At 38.7% G+C, this 19515-nt stretch overlaps 1 protein-coding gene across 1 annotated transcript; it reads left to right on the top strand.

Annotated features, from left to right (window-relative positions):
- Positions 1 to 2073: 2073 nt before the first annotated feature.
- LOC124249641 (sulfotransferase 2A1-like) lies at positions 2074 to 19198 on the top strand. Its single transcript, XM_046680780.1, has 6 exons — positions 2074 to 2209; positions 3399 to 3607; positions 5201 to 5327; positions 12437 to 12531; positions 13991 to 14165; positions 19086 to 19198. Exons 1-6 carry the CDS (start codon positions 2074 to 2076, stop codon positions 19196 to 19198), a joined length of 855 nt encoding a protein of 284 aa, XP_046536736.1.
- Positions 19199 to 19515: the final 317 nt, after the last annotated feature.

The raw sequence follows: 19515 nt of genomic DNA, 5'->3' as shown, positions 1-19515 counted from the left end.
CTCTTCCATTGTTCTGTTTCCTGTGGTATAAGAGTAACGGCTTTCAGACACATTGGGTCATTCGATAGCAAGAAATATACTGTATATCATGGTCCAGCATATACCTACATATGAAAAATCATACAAGTAACTGAAATAAAAGTTTAATAAACGAACACATATTTTCTATTTTTAGTATATGCCAGACACACATTCTATTTTGTCTTTTAGGAAATTCTTTTCTTTTATTTAAATATATAAATTTTATGATAAATTTGTATATTTAAATTTAAATAAGATAAAATTGAAGATGTATTATCCATTTATCTATGATGATAAATGTAGATGCCACGTATATTTTCTATTTAAATAAATCTTAATCATAATTTATCAATGGTCTATGACCATGGTTTGAAAAATAAGAAGTTATAGTAAATCTTTCCATAGTAGGAGGAAGTTCTCCTGCGCGTTCCATTGCTTCGTATCCTCGAAGGGTCTCCTGATGCTCTGCCTGTCTGGGGGTCGACTGGACGCCGCATGAGGGCACAACCCAGAGCCGCCTGACGGCTCCCCGACATCGCCAATGGCCTCAGGAGGACGATCAAGGGAAGGCCCTCTCCCGTCCCCCTCCCCCGGGAGGAGACCAGGCAGCCACTTCACATCCCATCCTCGTCACCAGACATGATAACTGGAATGAGCAGCTTTACGAGGCAAAGGTAAGTTGTAAAGAAAAGAGAGTATTAAAAGGTTTGCAAACTGGGGAGCTCCACCTCAGCCCACACGTTGGTAGTTGAGCACGTCCTTTGTCTTGAGTGTCTGTGTTTTAAAGGCAAAAAGTGCCGAGTTTGCAAGGTTAAGGCTGAGTCCCATTCTGTTTGGTTGCCCTTTCCAGCTACGGCGTATCTTTTCCCTGGGACTTCCGAAATGTCCTAACCAGAGAAAAACTACTGCATTGTTCTCTGGCCATCTGGTAACAGTCAAGGTCAAAATGTACTTTTCTGTTTCTGCCCACAGTTCAGCCTTGAGGTGGGTCATGGGAAACATCAGGTCGACCTTGGCCTCCTTCTTATCTCTTTCTTTTACCACAGTCTTATAAGGACAGCATTTTTTGTGGTCCGGGATCCAATCCAGGATTTAGTTTACATGTTCCTTTTACCTGGAACATAGCCTCAGCTTTTCTTTGTTTTTCATCACAATTTGACAATTTGAATAGAAAGGGAAAATTGTTTCGTAGAATACCCCTCAGGTGGAGTTTATACAACGTGCACGCATGAAGACATTCAGGCCCAGAGTTCATGTTTTAAATTTTCCCACATAGAATGTGGGGAGAGTAATGGATAGTAGGGAAATTTGACAAATGAAACCTCAGCCAGGTGATCAAGGTCAACGTCAATGGTGATAGTCACGAGGACTGTAAATTCCCCCAAAGTGTTGTGATGAAAATGGTGTTTAACCTCTGTGACCTTCCTCCCCCAAATCCATAAGCCCAGTGTGATCATGAGAAAAACCCCAGCAAACTCCAAAAGAGAGACTTTGCCAAAATACCTAACCAGTGCTCCTCAAAACTGTCAAGATCATCAAAAATAAGGAAAGTCAGAGAAAACATCACAGCCAAGAGGAGCCTGAGGAGACAATGTGATGCGGCATCTGGATAGGATCCTGGAACAGACAAAGGACATTAGGGAAGAACCAAGGAAATCTGAATGAAGTAGGGACTATGGAAACTCTCTCTACTGTCTTTGCAGTCTGTATAGACATCTAAAACTGTTCTCAAAACATGAAGCTTATGAAAACTATTTTTTAAATTTGCTCACATTTCTACATGCTTGGGCTTGTTATTGAATTCCTGGCTCCTTTTCAGTCAGATTACCCCAGAATGTTCTCTGAATGACTTCATAGTTACTCAATATCATCAGCCTTGGGACCATCTATCAAGATCTAATTTTCTTTATCAGCAGGAACTTCGTCAACAAACTGGAAGACATTAATGATTGCTTTATCTTTAGGATAAAAGCTGGTCTCCCAGCAGCTGCCATAATCTCCAGCAGGAGCTGCAGCTGAAACTCTAACACGAGGAACAAAGAGCTCATCACAATGTCAGACGGGTATGTGTGGTTTGAAGGGGTGCCTTTCCCTACCAAGGGTTTCACACCTGAAGTCCTGAGAGAAGCGCGGGAGAGTTTTGTGTTTAAGGATGAAGATGTCTTAATACTGACTTACCCCAAATCAGGTAAGGAAGTGGGATCAGATATTGAGACAGGCTGTGGCCGTGTCCCTCATTCACTCAGTAGATGAATGGAGTGCTTTCTATACGCCAGACGATGTGCGATGCTGTGTGGGAGTAGAGCTGTGCCCTGATGTCATTAATAATCAGAGACAAGGCTTCAGCCAGGCAGTTACACAGTAAGATGAGCGTCCAGAGGGGTAACCTCAGGTATCAGGGGAACCGACAGGAATGACTCCTAGAGCAGAGTCAGCTGTTCATATGGAGGAGAGGAGTAGGATGACCAGTGGAGTCCTCATAGAAGAAACAGGAACAAAAAAGGGTAATTATGTGGGATGATGGATATGTTAATTAGCTTGATCGTGTTCATCATTTCACAATGTACGCTTATTCAAATCATCACATTGTACAGCTTAAATCAATTTTTCTTTGCCAGTTATACCTCAGTAAAACTGGGGAGGGATGAATAAACACAGCTATCACAGACAGAAAAAAACCGTAGCAGAAATAGCATCTAAATTGAGATGAAAGAATGAATGAGAACCTACTGAAAAGAACCCGGCAGATTCAAGGGTCTGAGAGGATGTGGATCATATTTCTATGAGGGGAGATGGTTGGGGGACTGCAAACTGGGAAAGGCCTGAGGCTGAAGACATTAGAAGTGTCCTCCTGGTGAAAAGCCAAGGGCAAGGGGAGCAACTTAAAAGGATTTAAGCAAAAAGCTAAAAGGTGGAAACAACTCAAAGGTCCATTGACAGATAATAGGATAGACAAAATGTAGTATAAACACATAATGGGGTATTTTTCAGCATTAAAAACCAACGAAGATCTGGCACATGACACAGCATGGGGTGAACTGTGAGGACATTATGCTGAGTGAAGTAAGCCCATCACAGAAGGACACATGTCATGTGATCTCACTTAGATGAGGTGTCTAGAGTAATCGAGCTCATTGAAACACAGAGTGGAATGATGGCAGCCAGGGACTGGAAGGAGGGGAAAATGGAGACTTGTTGCTGAGTGGGGACAGAGGTTCAGTTCTTCAAGATGGTTGCACAACAACGTGAATTTACTTCACACTGCTGAACTGTGCACTTGAAAATGGTACACTTTATGTTGTGTATGTTTTATCACAATTTTTTAAAAAAAAAGTCAGATTAAAATGAGTGACCATCATTTTTCCTTCTTTATCCAGGAACAAACTGGTTGATTGAAATTGTCTGCCTGGTTTACTCCAAAGGGGATCCCAAGTGGATCCAATCTGTGCCCATTTGGGAACGCTCACCCTGGGTAGAAGCTGAGGATGGGTATAATGCACTAAAGGATAAGGAAGGCCCCCGCCTCATCAGCACCCACCTCCCCATCCAGCTCATCCCCAAGTCTCTCTTCAATTCCAAGGCCAAGGTCAGTGCTCAATGGTCAAGATAAGTTTGATGAATGCTTTCCAAACTCTAATGTGCCTGGGAATCCCCTGGAGATCCGGTTGAAAGGCAGCCTCATCCAGTAGATCTGGGGTGGGCCTGAGATCCTGCATTGGGTGTTCCAGGGTCCATACTTGAGTACAAGGGTATAGACCCCCACACAGGTTATACCACCCAGATTTAAACCAGAGGCAAAGTGAAATGATAATGCCAGAATCTTAGAAGACCACGTTTTACACCCAACCAGAATTTATAACTGTGTTGTATCCAAGATAACCCCACTCTATGGATCTAAAAATGATTAGCCAATCTTCATTAAGTAAATGGCTTCCACCACTTGTGTAGAAGCACCAGACATCGAGTTGCCCAGGTGGGAAGCAGCCCATTCATAAATCAATGCCTAAATCCAGGGAGATTGTGCTGGCATTGTGTCTGGTTTTTCTGACCACTCTGTCTTCCTACATATAACTGACTATGGAGCTCAGCAGCCACAGGAACCTCTCATGGTGCTGACAGATGGTGCCCAGGAGGGACCACGGACACCCAGGAGCTAGCATATCTCAGACTGTTTTTAGAAACATACTGTCCTGGAAGGTGCTCCTTGGTTATGATTTTTAAAAATGTTATATGCTTAAATTAGATCGTGGGAGTTAGTATAGATCAGATTTCAAAGGCAAAGTCTTCTTTGCACGTGTGTGCCTGTATGTGCACACTAGTCTTGAGTTTAGCTTATTGATCTTTTTATATGTACACAACTTGGGTAACTCCTTGCAGGACATTTGGTCTTGTCTAAATCATATGGGAGACATTTGGTCCACAGGACATTTGGTTTATGCCAAAAGGTCCTTGACATTTGGTCCTGTCCAAAACATTCATGAGCACTTTTGGTCCGTGCCAAGTGACTTTTGACAGGACAAAATATCAGGCGTATGATCCGATGTCTCCACAGACACTTTGGATGCAACCAAATATCAAGGACCTTTTGGCATGAATCCATGTCTTATGGACCAAACGTCTGCTAATTAGGTACCTTCCAGATCCAGATTTAGAGCATTTCCATTCCCCCAGGAAGCTCCTTCATATGCCTCCCCAGTCAATGCTCATCCCCAGAGGTGACCACTCCCCTGACTTCTAACTCTATAGATTAGTTTTGCTTTTTCTTGAACTTCATAGAAATAGACTTCAGTGTTACAAACATCCACTGCGTATCTATGAATATAGCACAGTTGATTAATCCGTCTCCTAGTAGTAAGCTTTAAACCATGCTACAGTAATATAATAGCATTCACCTTTTAAAACCTTCAGGTTGCTTCCCATTCTGAGTAGACTATGATATCCAAGAGGGAAGTGGCAATGCTTTCCTCTTCCACTGTTATGTTCTTAGTATGACTCCAGTGTCTGGTTCATAGGAAATTAAAAATATATATTTGGTTAATGAATGCAATAACCAACTTGTTAACAAATGCATTGATACTTAGGCATTTTCTAAGAATTGGTTTTTCTCCATTTTTATGAAGATCAAGAAGGATGGGAAATGGCTGTATTAATTTTTTGTTATTCCATTTTTCTCTTTCAGGTGATTTATCTCATCAGAAATCCCAGAGATGTTCTCATGTCTGGTTATTTTTTCTATGGGGTTTCATCTTTTGCTGAGAAATTTGAGTCATTGGAAGAATATTTTGAATGGTTCATCAAAGGAAATCGTGAGTGAATGGAAAATATGGAAGCTGGGGGATTGCCAGAGGCCTTTATCAGACCCCATCTTACACCCAACCTGAGATCTCTACATCTCACCATCCTGGGATTATAAGGCTCCATCACCACCGGATCCCAAATTTTCAAAGTCCACATCCTCTCCTGCACAGCAGCAGAACCCTAGCCAGCCTTTCAGCTTGCCCCGTCATCAACCATGCTAGCCATGTTCTGAGTCTCCAGGGCCTTTCTAATTCTAACACAGAACACTTGTATTCTTCTCTACTTTGATAATTCATGGCTTTCTGCAAGTCAGCCTTTCATTGGCTTCCTGGACAACACAATCCCGACTTCTCACCATTTTTTAGATGCATCTTTCTAAAACTCTCTTAATATTCTTGCCATACCTGTCTCAAAAATGTATGCATTACCCTAGGATCTCTATACTTTTAATTATGCAGAATTTCTAGACTTTCCCTGATGCTTGAAACGTTGTCATTTTTCTCAAAACTATATGATGAGTCCCATATCTCAGCTATGATATGTCTCCCCAGATTCAGATGTGTTTCTCTATCAGGCCATGGGCATCTTCACTGGAGAACGCCACAGGCATCACTAATTCAGTATGTTCTAGATTGAACACATTTCCTGCATATCCCAAACTGCTCCCACTGCAAGTTGATCTCATTCAGTTACTAGAACCACACCTCACGCAAGGTTAGCATGACTCTGATGTCTCAAAAAGTGTCATCTGTTTCCCCTCCCACTTCCTCATGCCCCTCACCACTTTCTTTTATCTATTTATTATCCAAGTCCGATGACCTTGACCAATATCTTCATTCTGGTCTCTGCTAAAATGTCTCTGTATTCAGGGAAGTCTTCCCTTTCACTACTATATAGAATAGCGTCCTTCTCTATCTCTATAGTCTTATCTTTTCCTTCTCTGAGTACTCATCACCAACGAGTATGTTTTCTATTTATTTTTTTATTGCATGCATCTCCCCACTTAAATATAAGCTCTTTGAATTGTTCATTGTTGGTCCCACGTCCTAGAATGGTCTTGCCACATAGTAGCAGCTAATATACCTTTGTTAAATAATGAATATTTATTTGCCACAAAAGAAGCCATCTGGTCCTAAACTTTCGTTTTTTGGGAGGTTTTTGATTACTGTTTCAATCTCTTTACTTGTGATTGGTCTATTCAGATTCTCTGTTTCTTCTTGATTCATTTTTTGGAGGTTGTATGAATCTAAGAATTTATCTATTTCTTCTAGGTTATCCAATTTGTTGGCATATAGCTTTTCACAGTATTCTCTCTCTCTTTTTTTTTTTTTTTCTGCTTTATCTCCCCAAATCCCCCTGGTACATAGTTGTATATCTTAGTTGCAGGTCCTTCTAGTTGTGCATAGTATTTTCTTTTAATCCTCTGTATTTCTGTGGTATCGATTGTAATTTCTCCTCTTTCATTTCTAGTTTTATTTATTTGAATCTTCTCTCTTTTTCTTAGTGAATATGGCTAAGACTTTGTCAATTTTGTTTATCTTTTTGAAGAACCAGCTGTTAGTCTCATTGATCCTTTCTATTTTTTTAAGTCTGTTTCATTTATTTCTGCTGTAATTTTTATTATTTCCTTCCTTCTACTGACTTTAGGCTTTGTTTGTTCTTCTTTTTCTAGTTCTTTTATGTGTAGTTGTAGATTGTTTATTTGAGATTTTTCTTGTTTCTTGAGGTAGGCCGATATTGCTATAAGCTTCTCCCTTAGTACTGCTTTTGCTGCATCCCATAGATTTTGGTATGTTGTGTTTTCATTTTCATTTGTCTCCAGGTATTTTTTGATTTCTTTTTGGATTTCCTCATTGATCCAATAGTTGTTCAGTGGTATATTGTTTAGTCTTGACATTTTTGTGACTTTTCCAGAGATTTTCTTGTAGTTGATTTCCAGTTGATACCATTGTGGTTGGAAAAGATGCTTGATATGATTTCAATCTTCTCAAATTTATTGAGGCTTGTTTAGTTCCCAACATATGGTCTATCTTTGAGGATATTCCACGTGCACTTAAGAAGAATGTGTATTCTGCTGATTTTGGATGGAATTTTCTCTATATATCTATTATGTCAATCTGGTCTAGTGTTTCATTTAAGGCAACTGTTTCCTTGTTGACCTTCTGTCTAGATTGACATAAATGAGGTGTTAAAGTCCCTTACTATTATTGCGTTGCTGTCAAGTTCTCCCTTTAGATCTGTTAATATTTGCTTTATATACTTTGGTGTTCCTATATTTGGTGCATATATATTAATAAGTGTTAAGTCTTCTTGGTGGAATGTTCCTTTTATTATTGTGTAATGTCCATCTTTGTCTTTTATCTTTTTTGGCTTGAAGTCTGTTTTGTCTGATGTAGGTATGGCTACACCTGCTTTCTTTTGGTTGCCACTTGCTTGGAGCATCGTCTTTCCTCCTTTCACTCTGAGCCTACGTTTGTCTTTAGAGCTGAGATGGGTCTCCTGGAGGCAGCACATTGTTGGGTCTTGTTTTTGATCCATCCAGCCAGTCTGTGTCTTTCAATTGGTGAATTCCATCCATTTATATTTAGAGTAATTATTGATATATGAGGGCTTAATAATACATTTCATCTTTTGTTTTCTGACTGTTCTATATTTCCATTATTTCTTTTCCCTTGTATTTATGTCTGTCATTTCAGTTTGGTGGTTTTCTGTGATGTTTTTCTCAGTTTTCTCTTTATTTCTTGATTTGTGACTCCACTCTGATGTTTTGTTTTGTGGCTACCTGAGGTTTGCATAAATGATCTCGTAGATAAGATAGTCCATTTTCTGCTGATTGCTTCTTATCTCCATTAGCTGATTCAGGTTCTATCTCTTTCCTCTTCCTCTTCCAAATTTTGTTGTCATAAATCACCCTTTATTGTATTGTGAGTTTGGTGCCAAATTGAAGTAGTTATAGTTATTTTGATGCTTTCTTTCCCTTTAGCTTTTGTGTTATAATTGTTTACTAACCTTTTCTGATATAGAGTTGCAATTTTCTGATTCTGTCTTTTTATCCCCTTGTTCAAAGCTTTGTAAACCTTTGCCTTTTTGTTTCAGGCAGGAGAGCTCCTTTCAACATTTCTGGCAAGGCAGGTCTAGTGATGATGACCTCCCTCGGCTTTTGTTTGAGAAAGCTCTTGTTTCTCCATGATATCTGAAGGATAGCTTTGCTAGATATTCTTGACTGATAGTTTCTGTCTTTTAATATTTTGAACGTATCATTCTACTTTCTCCTAGACTGTCGAATTTCTGCTGAGAAATCCACTGATAGCCTAATGAGAGTTCCTTAATAAGTTATTTTCTTCTCTCTGACTCTGTATATACCCAGTTCCTTCCCCAGGTGGTAAGTTCTAAGTTATTATTTCCAACGTCCTCACTAACACATGTTATGGCTGCTCTTTTTGATATTAGCCATCTTAACAGGTGTGATGTGATATTTTATTGTGGCTTTGATTTGCATTTCCCTGATGATTAGTGATGTTTAGCACCTTTTCATATACCTACTGGCCATTTTAATATCTTCTTTGGAAAAACATCTATTCAGGTGCATTGCCCATTTTTAAACTGGATTATTTGCCTTTTTGCTATTGAATTGTATGTGTTCTTTATATTTTGGATATTTATCCCTTATCAGATATACGGTTTGCAAATATTCTTTCCCATTGTGTACATTGCCTTTTCAAATTACTGTTTTTTTCCACCACTGTGCAGAAGCTTTTTATTTTATAAATTCCCACTTGTTTATTTTAGCTTTTGTTGCCTGTGCTTTTGAGATCTTATCCAACGAATCATTGCCAATCCAATGTCAAGGATCTTTCCCCATGTTTTCTTGTAGGAGTTTTATGGTTTCAGATCTTACGTTTCAGTCTCTGATCCATTTCAAGTTAATTTTTGTGAGTGGTGTAAAATAGGGGTTCAGTTTCATTCTTTTTCATGTGGATATCCGGTTTTCCCAACACCATTTATTGAAGAGCCTATCCTTTCCCCATTATGTGTTCTTGGTGCCCTTGTCAAAAATTAGTTGACCATATATGTGTGGGTTTATGTCTGGACTCTCTATTCTATTCTGCTGGCCTATGTGCCTGTTTTTATGCCAGTACAATGCTGTTTTGATTACTATAGCTTTGCAGTAACACTTGAAATCAGGAATTGCGATGCCTTCTGCTGTTCTTTCTCAGGATTGCTTTTTCTACTTGGGGTCTTTTGTGGTTTCACACAAATTTCAGGATTTTTATTCTACTTCTGTGAAAGATGACATTGGAATTTTGATAAGGATTGCACTGGCTTTTGGGTAGTATTGACATTTTCACAATATTGCTATTTTGAATCCAAGAACACAAGATATCTTTCCATTTATTTGTGTCCTCTCAATCTCTTTCATCAGTGTCTTAGAATTTTCAGTGTACTGGCTTTCACCTCCTTGGTTAAATTTATTCCTAAGTATTTTTATTATTTTTTGATGCTATTGTAAACAGGATTGCTTTCTTAATTTTTCTTTCAGATAGTTCATTGTTAGTGAATAGAAACACAATTTCTTTAAGTTGATTTTGCATTCTGTAACTTTATTAAATTCATTTATTAGTTCTACCAGTTTTTTTGTAGACTCTTTAGGATTTTCTATATATCAGATCATGTCATTTGCAAATAGAGATAATATTACTTCTTCCTTTCTGATTTGGATGCCTCTTTTTTTTTCTTACCTAAGGAAAGTCTTTTCACCATTGAGTATGATGTTAGCTGTGGGTTTGTCATATGTGACCTTTATTATGATGAAGAACATTCCTTTTTTACCTGGTTTCTTGAGAGGTTTTATCACGAGAATGTTGATTTTGTCAAATGCTTTTTCTGCATCTAATGAAATGATCATATGATTTTTATCCTTCATTCTGCTAATGTGCTGTATCATTATAATGATTTGCACATGTTGAAGCATCCTTGCATCCCATAGAGTAACATCCTTTTAATGTGCTCTTGAACCTAGGTTGCTAATATTTTGTTGAGGATTTTTATTCTCATCTATATTCATCAGGAACGTTGATCTGTAGTTTTCTCTTCTTATAGTGTCCTTATCTGGCTTTTGTATCAGAGTAATGCTGACCTCATAAATGAGTTTGGGAGTGTTCCCTTCTCTTCAATTTTTTTGAAGTTTGAGAAGGTGTGGCATTAATTCTCCATTTCCGATTTGCTAGAATTTACCAGGAGACCATCTGGTCCTGGATTTTTCTTTGTCAAGAGATTTTTGATTACAGATTCATTCTCATTACCTCTTATTGAACTATGCAGATTTTCTATTTCTTCATGATTCAGTCTTTGCAGGTTGTATGGTTCTAGAAATTTATCCATTACTTCTGGGTTATCCAATTTGTTGGTGTGTAATTGTTCATAGTAGTCTCTTATGATCCTTAGTATTTCTGTGGCATCAGTTATAATGTCTCTTCTTTCATTTCTTTTATTTATTTGAGTCTGCACTGTTCTTCTCTGATTAGTCTAGCTAAAGGCTTGTCAATTTTGTTTATTTTTTTAAACCAGCTCTTACTTTCATTAATCTGTTCTATTGTTTCTTGTCTGTATATTATTTTTTTCCTCCTCTTGTCTTTGCTGTTTCCTCTTCTGATAATTCTTGGCTTAATTTGTTCTTCTCTTTTTAGATTTTTGAGATATAAAGCTAGGTTGTTGATTTGAGATCTTTCTTTTTCTTAATGTAGGCATTTATAGCTATAATCTTCCCTCTTAGAATTGCTCTGTTGCATCCCATAACTTTTGATATGTCGTGCTTCCATTTTTGTTTGTTTTACATCTTTTAAATTTCCCTTTCGATTTCTTATTTGACCATTGGTTGTTCCTTCCTCCCGGATTCACGTTATTTATTCATAAAGAATAACTTAAACTAGTTCTCCCATAACAAAAGTAGTAAATTCCCTCAGTATGTTGCCTGAAAATGTCTTTATTTTATGCTCATTCTTTTTTTAAAAAAAAATTAACTTGCCCATGGTCCCCCCACCTGGTAAATGGCAGAGCCAGGGTTTGAAGCCAGACACTCTTTTGCTCTTTTTCACTGGGATAGATTCACCCTGAGCGAACATCTGTTGCCAATCTTCCTCTCTCTCTTTTTCCCCTCGCCAAAGCCCTAGAACATAGTTGTATATTCTAGTGGTAAGTCCTTCTAGTTTTCCTTTGTGGGATGCTGCCACAGCATGGCTCCAGAAAGACGAGTGGTGTGGTTCCACACCAGGGAACTGAACCCAGGCTGCTGAAGCAGAGTGCTCTGAACTTTAACCACTTGGCCATCAGGGCTGGCTCAATTTTTTTTGCTCATTCTTGAATGATCGTTTAACCAAGTAGAATTCTCAGTTTATAATTAATTTCCCACTACACTTTGGAGTTAAGAAGCCCTTGGGTATGGTAGACAGCCATTCAAAAGTATAAAATAGTTAAGGTATGGAGGATGGCGTGAGAAGATTTACCTCCCAAGAAGACAATCTAAAATATAGAGAAAGGCAATTTTCAAGGGAACAAGCCTGAGAATTTCCTTCATTGATGAAATCTCAGTTTAAAGAACCACACCTAGCCTCACAAAGAATTATTACAGATAAATCTTCACCTAGTCGCTAGGAAAGCTGTAGTGCAAAAAGGAAAAAACTCTTAAACCAGAGGAAAGACAGATAATTTCCAAAGGAACAATAATTACAATAGTAACAATGAAGGGCAGGAGACAGAAAAATGTGTTCAAGGGCAGAATGACCTATCAACCAAAAATTCTAAACACTGAACAGGTTAGGGGCAGGAAGAATACCATTCCTCAGGCCACATGGCTCTCTAGACAAGATCTCCTTAGAGACCCTTGAAAACTGGCACAGAGCCTCCTCCAAATGAGAAAGGCTTACTACAGAGTAAATGCATGATGTTGGATAATAGTTTTCCATCTTTACTCTCATTCATTCAGCAAATAGTTAGGACATTCACAAACATGCCAGACATTGGGCTATGAATGGTGCCCACAAGAGTGAAGATAATAGATGGATCCTGGTGCTCACAGACTTTGTAATCTGTCCCCTCTGTCTGCCTCCCCAATATGCAGTGCCATATGGATCCTGGTTTGACCACACTCATGGCTGGATGACCATGAGAGGGAAGGAGAACTTCCTGATACTGAGTTACGAAGAACTGAAACAGGTAACTATGGTCCTTATGGTTACCACACACCTCTCACCACCATCTCCACTCCTCTAACTTCCCTCCATTCCTCTGTGTTTCTATTCCACCTTCTCAGTCAAAGTTTATCCTTGTGAAGAGTCATTAGGAGTGAGAACAGCTCCCTGTCTTCATTGCTCTAATTCTGGTTGACACTGCCCAAGCTCCATGCTCTCTTTCTTCGTGTGTTCATCTTTGTTTCATCCTGCAACGTCTAAAGGTCTTTTTCATGCACTGAGACAGACTACAATCGCTTATACTCACACTGGCCATGGTTCTAAAATTTCTAAGGGTAGGACACATGATGCTGGTGATAACCTAGTGGTGGGAGGGGACTGAGGGAGAAGAGGGAACTGGGTAGAAACAAGTCTGGACCCAGAAGAGAGTCCAACTGTCTGACATCCCAGACTGACTGATAGAAGAAAAATGAAGTCATGACACCAGTCTGTGTAATTATTCTGACAAGCCAGGTACTAGACTGAACAGTATGGGCAGGAAAAGTTGTCAGAGGATACTCAAAACCAGTAAGGATAATTAAACCATTGGAAGAAGAACTTGGCCCATTAGTGGTATCCTGGAGAAAAGAGAAAATAATGTAAACGGAGGCTTTTGCTTCTGAGAAACATTACTCCCCATCATCTTCCTCTGGCTACTTCTGTCCAATCTTCTGTGACTTCCACATGAGTTTCATTTTTACCAAGAAGCCTTCTGTAACGAGTTTACCTACCTCAGATACATGCTGCTACACTTTCCAGTAATTATGCTTTCAAGCTGCAGTATGAACATTTATTGTAGTAATTTCTATAGTTGTGTGTTTTCTGGTTAGGTCCTAATGAGGGCTCATGGGATAAAGAGATATTTTAAAGCATTATAGCTCCAAGAGGAAGGTGTATAATTCAAAGTAAAGTCTTTGTGGTTATGAAATCCATTTTCTTATAATGCCTTCCCGGGATCATATGCCAAGTACTAATTACTGAGATGATATATAAGAGGATATTATGAAACTGTGTGTGTTATTCAAATGTTAGATATGTAAAATGGTATTATTTAATGGCACAGCCAGGATGTGAAATCAAAATCCCCTCAATCTTGTCAAGTTCTCCCTGAATCTCTACTCAGTTAGTCCTGATCATAATTGTCTAGAAGTCTTCCTAAAAATCTCTTTAGAACCCAGGCTCTGATTTAGCATTAAGGCATCTTGAGATCAACTATACTGGGAAATCCATGTGGATCCTGCATCTTTGACATCTTTTGTGCTCCTTCCTCTTTACCTTTTCTTTTCTTCCCTCTAGTCACATCCAGCCAATCACTTCTTGCTTCTCACTTTGTTTCTCTCTTCCTCCCTCCTCTCCTCCTTCTCCTCACATTGTTTCTTCCTTCTCACCTCCTTTTCTATGTTCTTTCCCTTTCATGTCCTCTTTCTTGTTTTTTCTTCTTCTAGGACACAAGAAGCATCATAGAGATCTGCCAATTCCTAGGCAAGAAATTAGAACCAGAAGAACTGAACTCCGTCCTCAAGAATAGCTCCTTCCAGGTCATGAAAGAAAACAAGATGTCCAATTATTCCCTCCTGCAAGGTCAATGTCTCAGTAAGAATGGAATACTTCTGAGAAAAGGTAAAAGACAAGCTCTGCCTTCAAAATGTATCAGAATATTTAGAGGGCATCATGATGATAACAGTAGGGCACCAACAATTGGGACTAGGGAGTGTTTGAGTTTTTCAACTCTCATTGCTCATCACCCAGAGAACTTCTTGGGCGTCCATATCAAGAAGTCTCTTTTCATAGCACTGATGTGGGCTGCAGGCTTTTAGAGGAAGTTGATTAGGCCTCCGACGGTCATCTAACTTATGCGAGGTCATTAAGATTCTCTCTTCGCAGAATTTGACACGAGGCATATTCATTCTAAAAACACTGACCAGGTTAATTCACTACTCCTGCCAACTTTCCAGTTCAGCTTGACCTGGGAAATGAGGACAAGACAGGAGATGGTCATGTCGGTGCTACCCTACTGGTGATTTAGCACAGAGAACTATCCTGAACAAACAAATGTGTAAAGAATGACTCAACTGAGAAAAGGAGAGAGGAGAGACTTTTCACTTAGCTGAGAGCCTGTCTTGCTATCAGACATTCTAAGTCCCCCTGTGATGAAACATTAATCATGTCTATATCCTTGGACTCAAGATGAATGAAGAGTGTCTACTGCATGGAGAAGGAGCTTCATTTAGTTTAAATAGATCCAGGACGGCGAGCCATGGAAGGAAGAAATTAAATGATTCAAAAGACCTCAGGAGCTGGTACCTGCCATCCAGGACAGAGAAGGCAGCGGCCACCAACCCGGTAGACCAGGAGCTCAGAACTCCTTAAAATCTCATGGAATTTGCCTTATTAGGTTTTAGATTTGCTTGGTACTCATGATCCCTTTCTTCTTTCTCCCTATTGAAATGGGCATGTCTATCCTATGCCTTTCCTGCCATTGTATTCGGGAAGCAGCTAACTTGTCTGGTTCCACAGGTCGCAGCTGGAGAGGAGTCTTGCCTCAGGATGAATCTCACCTCGAGTGTCACCCATGCCCAATTTACATGATATTTAGCTGATTTTTGGACTTAGAGTTGATATTGGAATGGGTTTAGACTTCTTGGCAGTTGGGAAGGGGTGAATGTATTTTGCATGTGAGAAGGACATGAATTGGGGGAGAGGAGGCCAAAAGGATGAACATTATAGGCTCAATTATGTCTCCCCAAAATTCATATATTGCATTCCTAACCTACTACCTTCAAATATAAGCGTATTTGGAGATAAGGTGTTTAAAGAGGTAATTAAGTCAAAATGAGGCTTTTAAGGTGGGACCTAATCCATATGAATGGTGTCCTTATAAGAAGAGGAAATTTGGGCACAGGCAAGTGCACACATGAAGAGAAGATCATTGACAATGGCCATGTTCACACCAAGTAGAGAAGCCTCTGGGAGAAACCAGCGTTGCTGACACCTGGATCCTGGACTTCTAGCTTCCAGACGGAGAAAATAAATAATTGTTCTTTAGAAAAAAAAGATATCTAGCAATCCCAGCCTTTGACACTTTACTAAGCTATAAGTAAAGAGAATACCTAGCATAGAGAGATTGTCCATTCTTAGGTTTCTTTTTATGCATCAGGTTTTGGCAGAGCTTAAAATGTTATAGTTATGTACAGTGCTTGTGAGAAATGGCTAAAAGGACAAAAGATGATTTCATAAGTGAGAAAGGCAATGGGAGCTAACAACCCAGATTTTTTCCAGAGACAAAATAGAGTAGACACAATCAAATTTGGTGCATAATTCATTGAGTACACCCACTATTTCTTCTTGTCTAGGATGACTCCTCCAGAAGGCAACCATATTGGATTTCAATATTTTCCAGTAACTCAGGGAATTTATTATATGTTATAGAGATTTGAGAGGGATAGATATAATAATGATAATAATAGCTAATGCCTGTGATTATTATTGACGAGCTGATGATCTGACTCCATATGCAGTTTGTAATTAAATCACCACAACAATCTCATGGGGGCATTATTTTCCTCAGAAAAGTGTGATACCTGATGCAGCTAGTAAGACACTTGGAAAACTGGGTCTCTGATGCTAGAGACTAAGCTCATAACTACCATGGTCTGTGACTTCAATAGTCTAGGACAGAGTATACCAGGAACGGATAGGTGGATGAAAGAAAGAAAGTGATGAAAAGGAATAATATCCTGCTTCTCTATCCCATGTCTGATCTGTGTCCTTTGTTTCATCGAGAGGTACATAGAGGTCCCAGATAAATTTTAAAATTAATTATATCAATTATAATTAGATAATCAATTATAGAAATGATATACTGAAAAGCTATATCAAATGTTGCCTGTTCTTGGTCAAGGGCTTTTCTCTTAGACCTTCTTTCATGATGTTTGGGGCCCTTTTCTGCTCAGGACATGAGAAAAATACTTTTTATTGCCCCTCGGGGTCTACACATACCAGCTGCACTCAGGAGAATCCTGGCTGTTGAAGCTTCCATTACCGGTGACCCGTCTGATTTTTCAGAGAAAAGCAATATTTTTCTCTAATGAATTATGATTATTATTATCCTTGATTATTTTTATGCTAAAAGATAGTGCCTGGCATGGGTTAGATATTCTATGACTTTTGTTGAATAAACAGAAAGAAGAATGATTAAAAACATAATATATTAATTTATTAAAGAAACTTGGTTTGAAGTATAATAATCAACGAGCTGGTGACACATTGCCCACCTATTATGATATTTTGAAACATAGTACAGATAAGAATATCAAAATCATTGAGGTATAGCTGTTAACACTAGAACGGGAAACATCCTATGACCTGAAGCTCTAATGAAGTTTATCTAAAACTTGATATCATTCAGCCATTATTATATAATAGTGCTTCAAAGAATTTTTTAAAAGGTGTCTTCATACCCAAGATGTTATGGACTGAATTTTGTCCTCCCACAAAATCCGTATGTTCAAGCCCTAACATCCAGTACCTCAGAGTGTGACCATATTTGGAGATAGGGTCTTACAAAGGTAATTAAGTTAAAATGAGAATATTAGAGTGGGATGTAGTCCAATTTGACTGGTGTCCTTATAAGAAGAGTACATTTGCACATAGATGCGTACATAGGGAAGACAAATACGAAGACACAGGGAGAAGATGGTCATTTATAAGCCAAGGGGAGAAGCCTGGAACAGATCTTTCCTTGTGGACTCAGAAGGAACCAACTCTGTCAACACCTTGACCTCTGACTTCTGCCTTCTAGAACTATGAGAAACTACATTTCCATTGTGAAGTCATTCAGTCTGTGGTACTTGTTAACAGCAGCCCTAGCAAACTAATACACAAGAGTTTGGGGAGATTTTTGAGAGAAAAAGACTAAGGAGAGACATAAACAGAAATTTACATCAGAAGGATTTGTAGAATTTTGAAAACAGATACAATTTTGAACTTGAGGCCCCTCCATAGACATGTTGCATCCTCTCTTCTGGACTGATGTTTAATCAGGGGCCGCCATATTGAATTTACAGAGACTTTGGTGCCTTGAGATCACTTTCTGGCTTCGTGAAAGTCAGGGGTGTTATGGATGACACAGGAGCCTAGGAAATCAATACTAGAAATTGTTCTAATAACAACAATGAGCATGAGAGTAACAGCGGATGTTTCTAGGGCACCAGTTTTTTATTAGACATTCTGTTATAGTACTTCTATGCATTTAAGTTGAGTATATAATTTACATTTATATATATTAATTTATATGTAATTATATATCATTCTGCTATATATTCATTTAATTGATGTATTTAGTTAGTATATTAATATGATATGTAAGTATTAATTTATATGATATAAAGATAATAATACAGTCATATAATTAAGAGAGTGGCTTCTGGTGTCAAAATCTTTGGCTTCAAATCCACATCCATCACTTTCTGTGTAACCTCTCCAAGTCTTTTTTCCTCATCTGTAAAATGGAGATAATAATAGTATCTTCCTCGTTCTTTTAGTCATCCTTTCAATAAGCACTTGAGTACATACTATGTGTCTATGACTTTTTGAAACACTAACTCCTTGGCGATTTTAAAAGAGAAATTTGTGACTTTCTAAAAGTTGCATATATTGTAGATGCCACACACGCAAAGAAAATACATATAGCATATCATACGTAGTAAGTGTTATGAAGCAAAATACAGCAAGGAGGAGGTTTACAGTTTTAAATTGAGTGGTGGGAGAGAACCTCACTGAGACGTTGCATTGGAGTAAAGACATCAAAAAAAAAAAAAAAAAAGCAAATGAACAAGATATGGATGTCTCTGAGAGAAGAGCATTCCAGGAAGAAGGAACAGGGAATACACATAGCCTGAGGAGGGAGGGTTTGAAGGAGAATCAGAAGACTCAGTGTGATGCAGCAGAGTGAGCACGTGGATGGTCATAGGAGACGGAGTCAGAGAAATCACAAGACCAAGTCACCCAAAGCCATATTGAACCCATGAGCACTTGCCCTGAGAGAAACCAGAAGTCTTTGGAGAAATGAGGAGGAAGAGACAGGATCTGGCTTAGCTTCTCAAGGAACCAAGATGGCTGCCATGCTAAGAATAACTTATAATGGAGAAAGATCAAATACAGAGAAACTAGTTAGAAATCTACTACAATAATCCGGGCGAGACATGATGTTGGCTTGGGCCAAGGGGGTAGAAATAGAAGTGGTGAGAAGTGGCCAGATTCTGGATGTATCAGAAGATACAGCTGCAGTTTTGCTGATGAATTGTATATAGGATGGGTTGGGAGGGAGGAGAATATAGTAAATCATTTCCAGGCAGGTGGAAGTGTAAATGGGTATGATCACCAGGCAGTATAAAGGTCCACAAATGAGCCATTGGCCATTGTGCTCTATGAGCTAGATTTTCCGTGTCAAGTGGACAGAATGAGTACATCCAGAGGAGAAGTGTCGGGCTCTTGAGACCTACCCCCAGATCTGATCTGAGTCTCTATTTCATGTTTCAGGCATTTCTGGGGACTGGAAAAATTACTTCACAGTGACCCAAGCTGAAGCCTTTGATAAGATATTCCAGGAGAAGATGGCAGATCTTCCTCAAGAGCTGTTCCCATGGGAATAATTTTCAAAAACTTCTGGATCTTATATGAATATTAATATTTGTTTTCCTATCCTTGTACATATGCATGAATGGGAGTAATTGCAGAAAACCCGTATTTCATCCTGATGCCTCAAATGATCAAATCTTTGCATCTTTGAGGACTTGATTGCTAAAAATTACCAGGGAACCCCTAATTCACTTTGTGGCATCCCAGCTTTTAAAAAAATATTTGTAATGTTTCATACAAACAGTATGCTGCAGAAATATTATAAGTAGTACCCAAAATTATGTCAGACTTTTTAAATAAAAATGAGATATAAAATTAAGAAGCAGTTCAG

This window comes from Equus quagga, chromosome 13 (assembly GCF_021613505.1).
Source record: "Equus quagga isolate Etosha38 chromosome 13, UCLA_HA_Equagga_1.0, whole genome shotgun sequence".
NCBI classification, from domain to species: Eukaryota; Metazoa; Chordata; class Mammalia; order Perissodactyla; family Equidae; genus Equus; species Equus quagga.
This window is presented reverse-complemented; position numbering and strand designations above follow the sequence as displayed.

Coding starts and splice junctions, on each gene's coding strand:
- LOC124249641 (XM_046680780.1), top strand. CDS start 2,074: ATGTCAGACGGGTATGTGTGGTTTGAAGGGGTGCCTTTCCCTACCAAG. Junction 12,532..13,990: donor GTTACGAAGAACTGAAACAG/GTAACTATGGTC, acceptor TTCTTCTTCTAG/GACACAAGAAGCATCATAGA. Junction 14,166..19,085: donor TGGAATACTTCTGAGAAAAG/GTAAAAGACAAG, acceptor TTCATGTTTCAG/GCATTTCTGGGGACTGGAAA.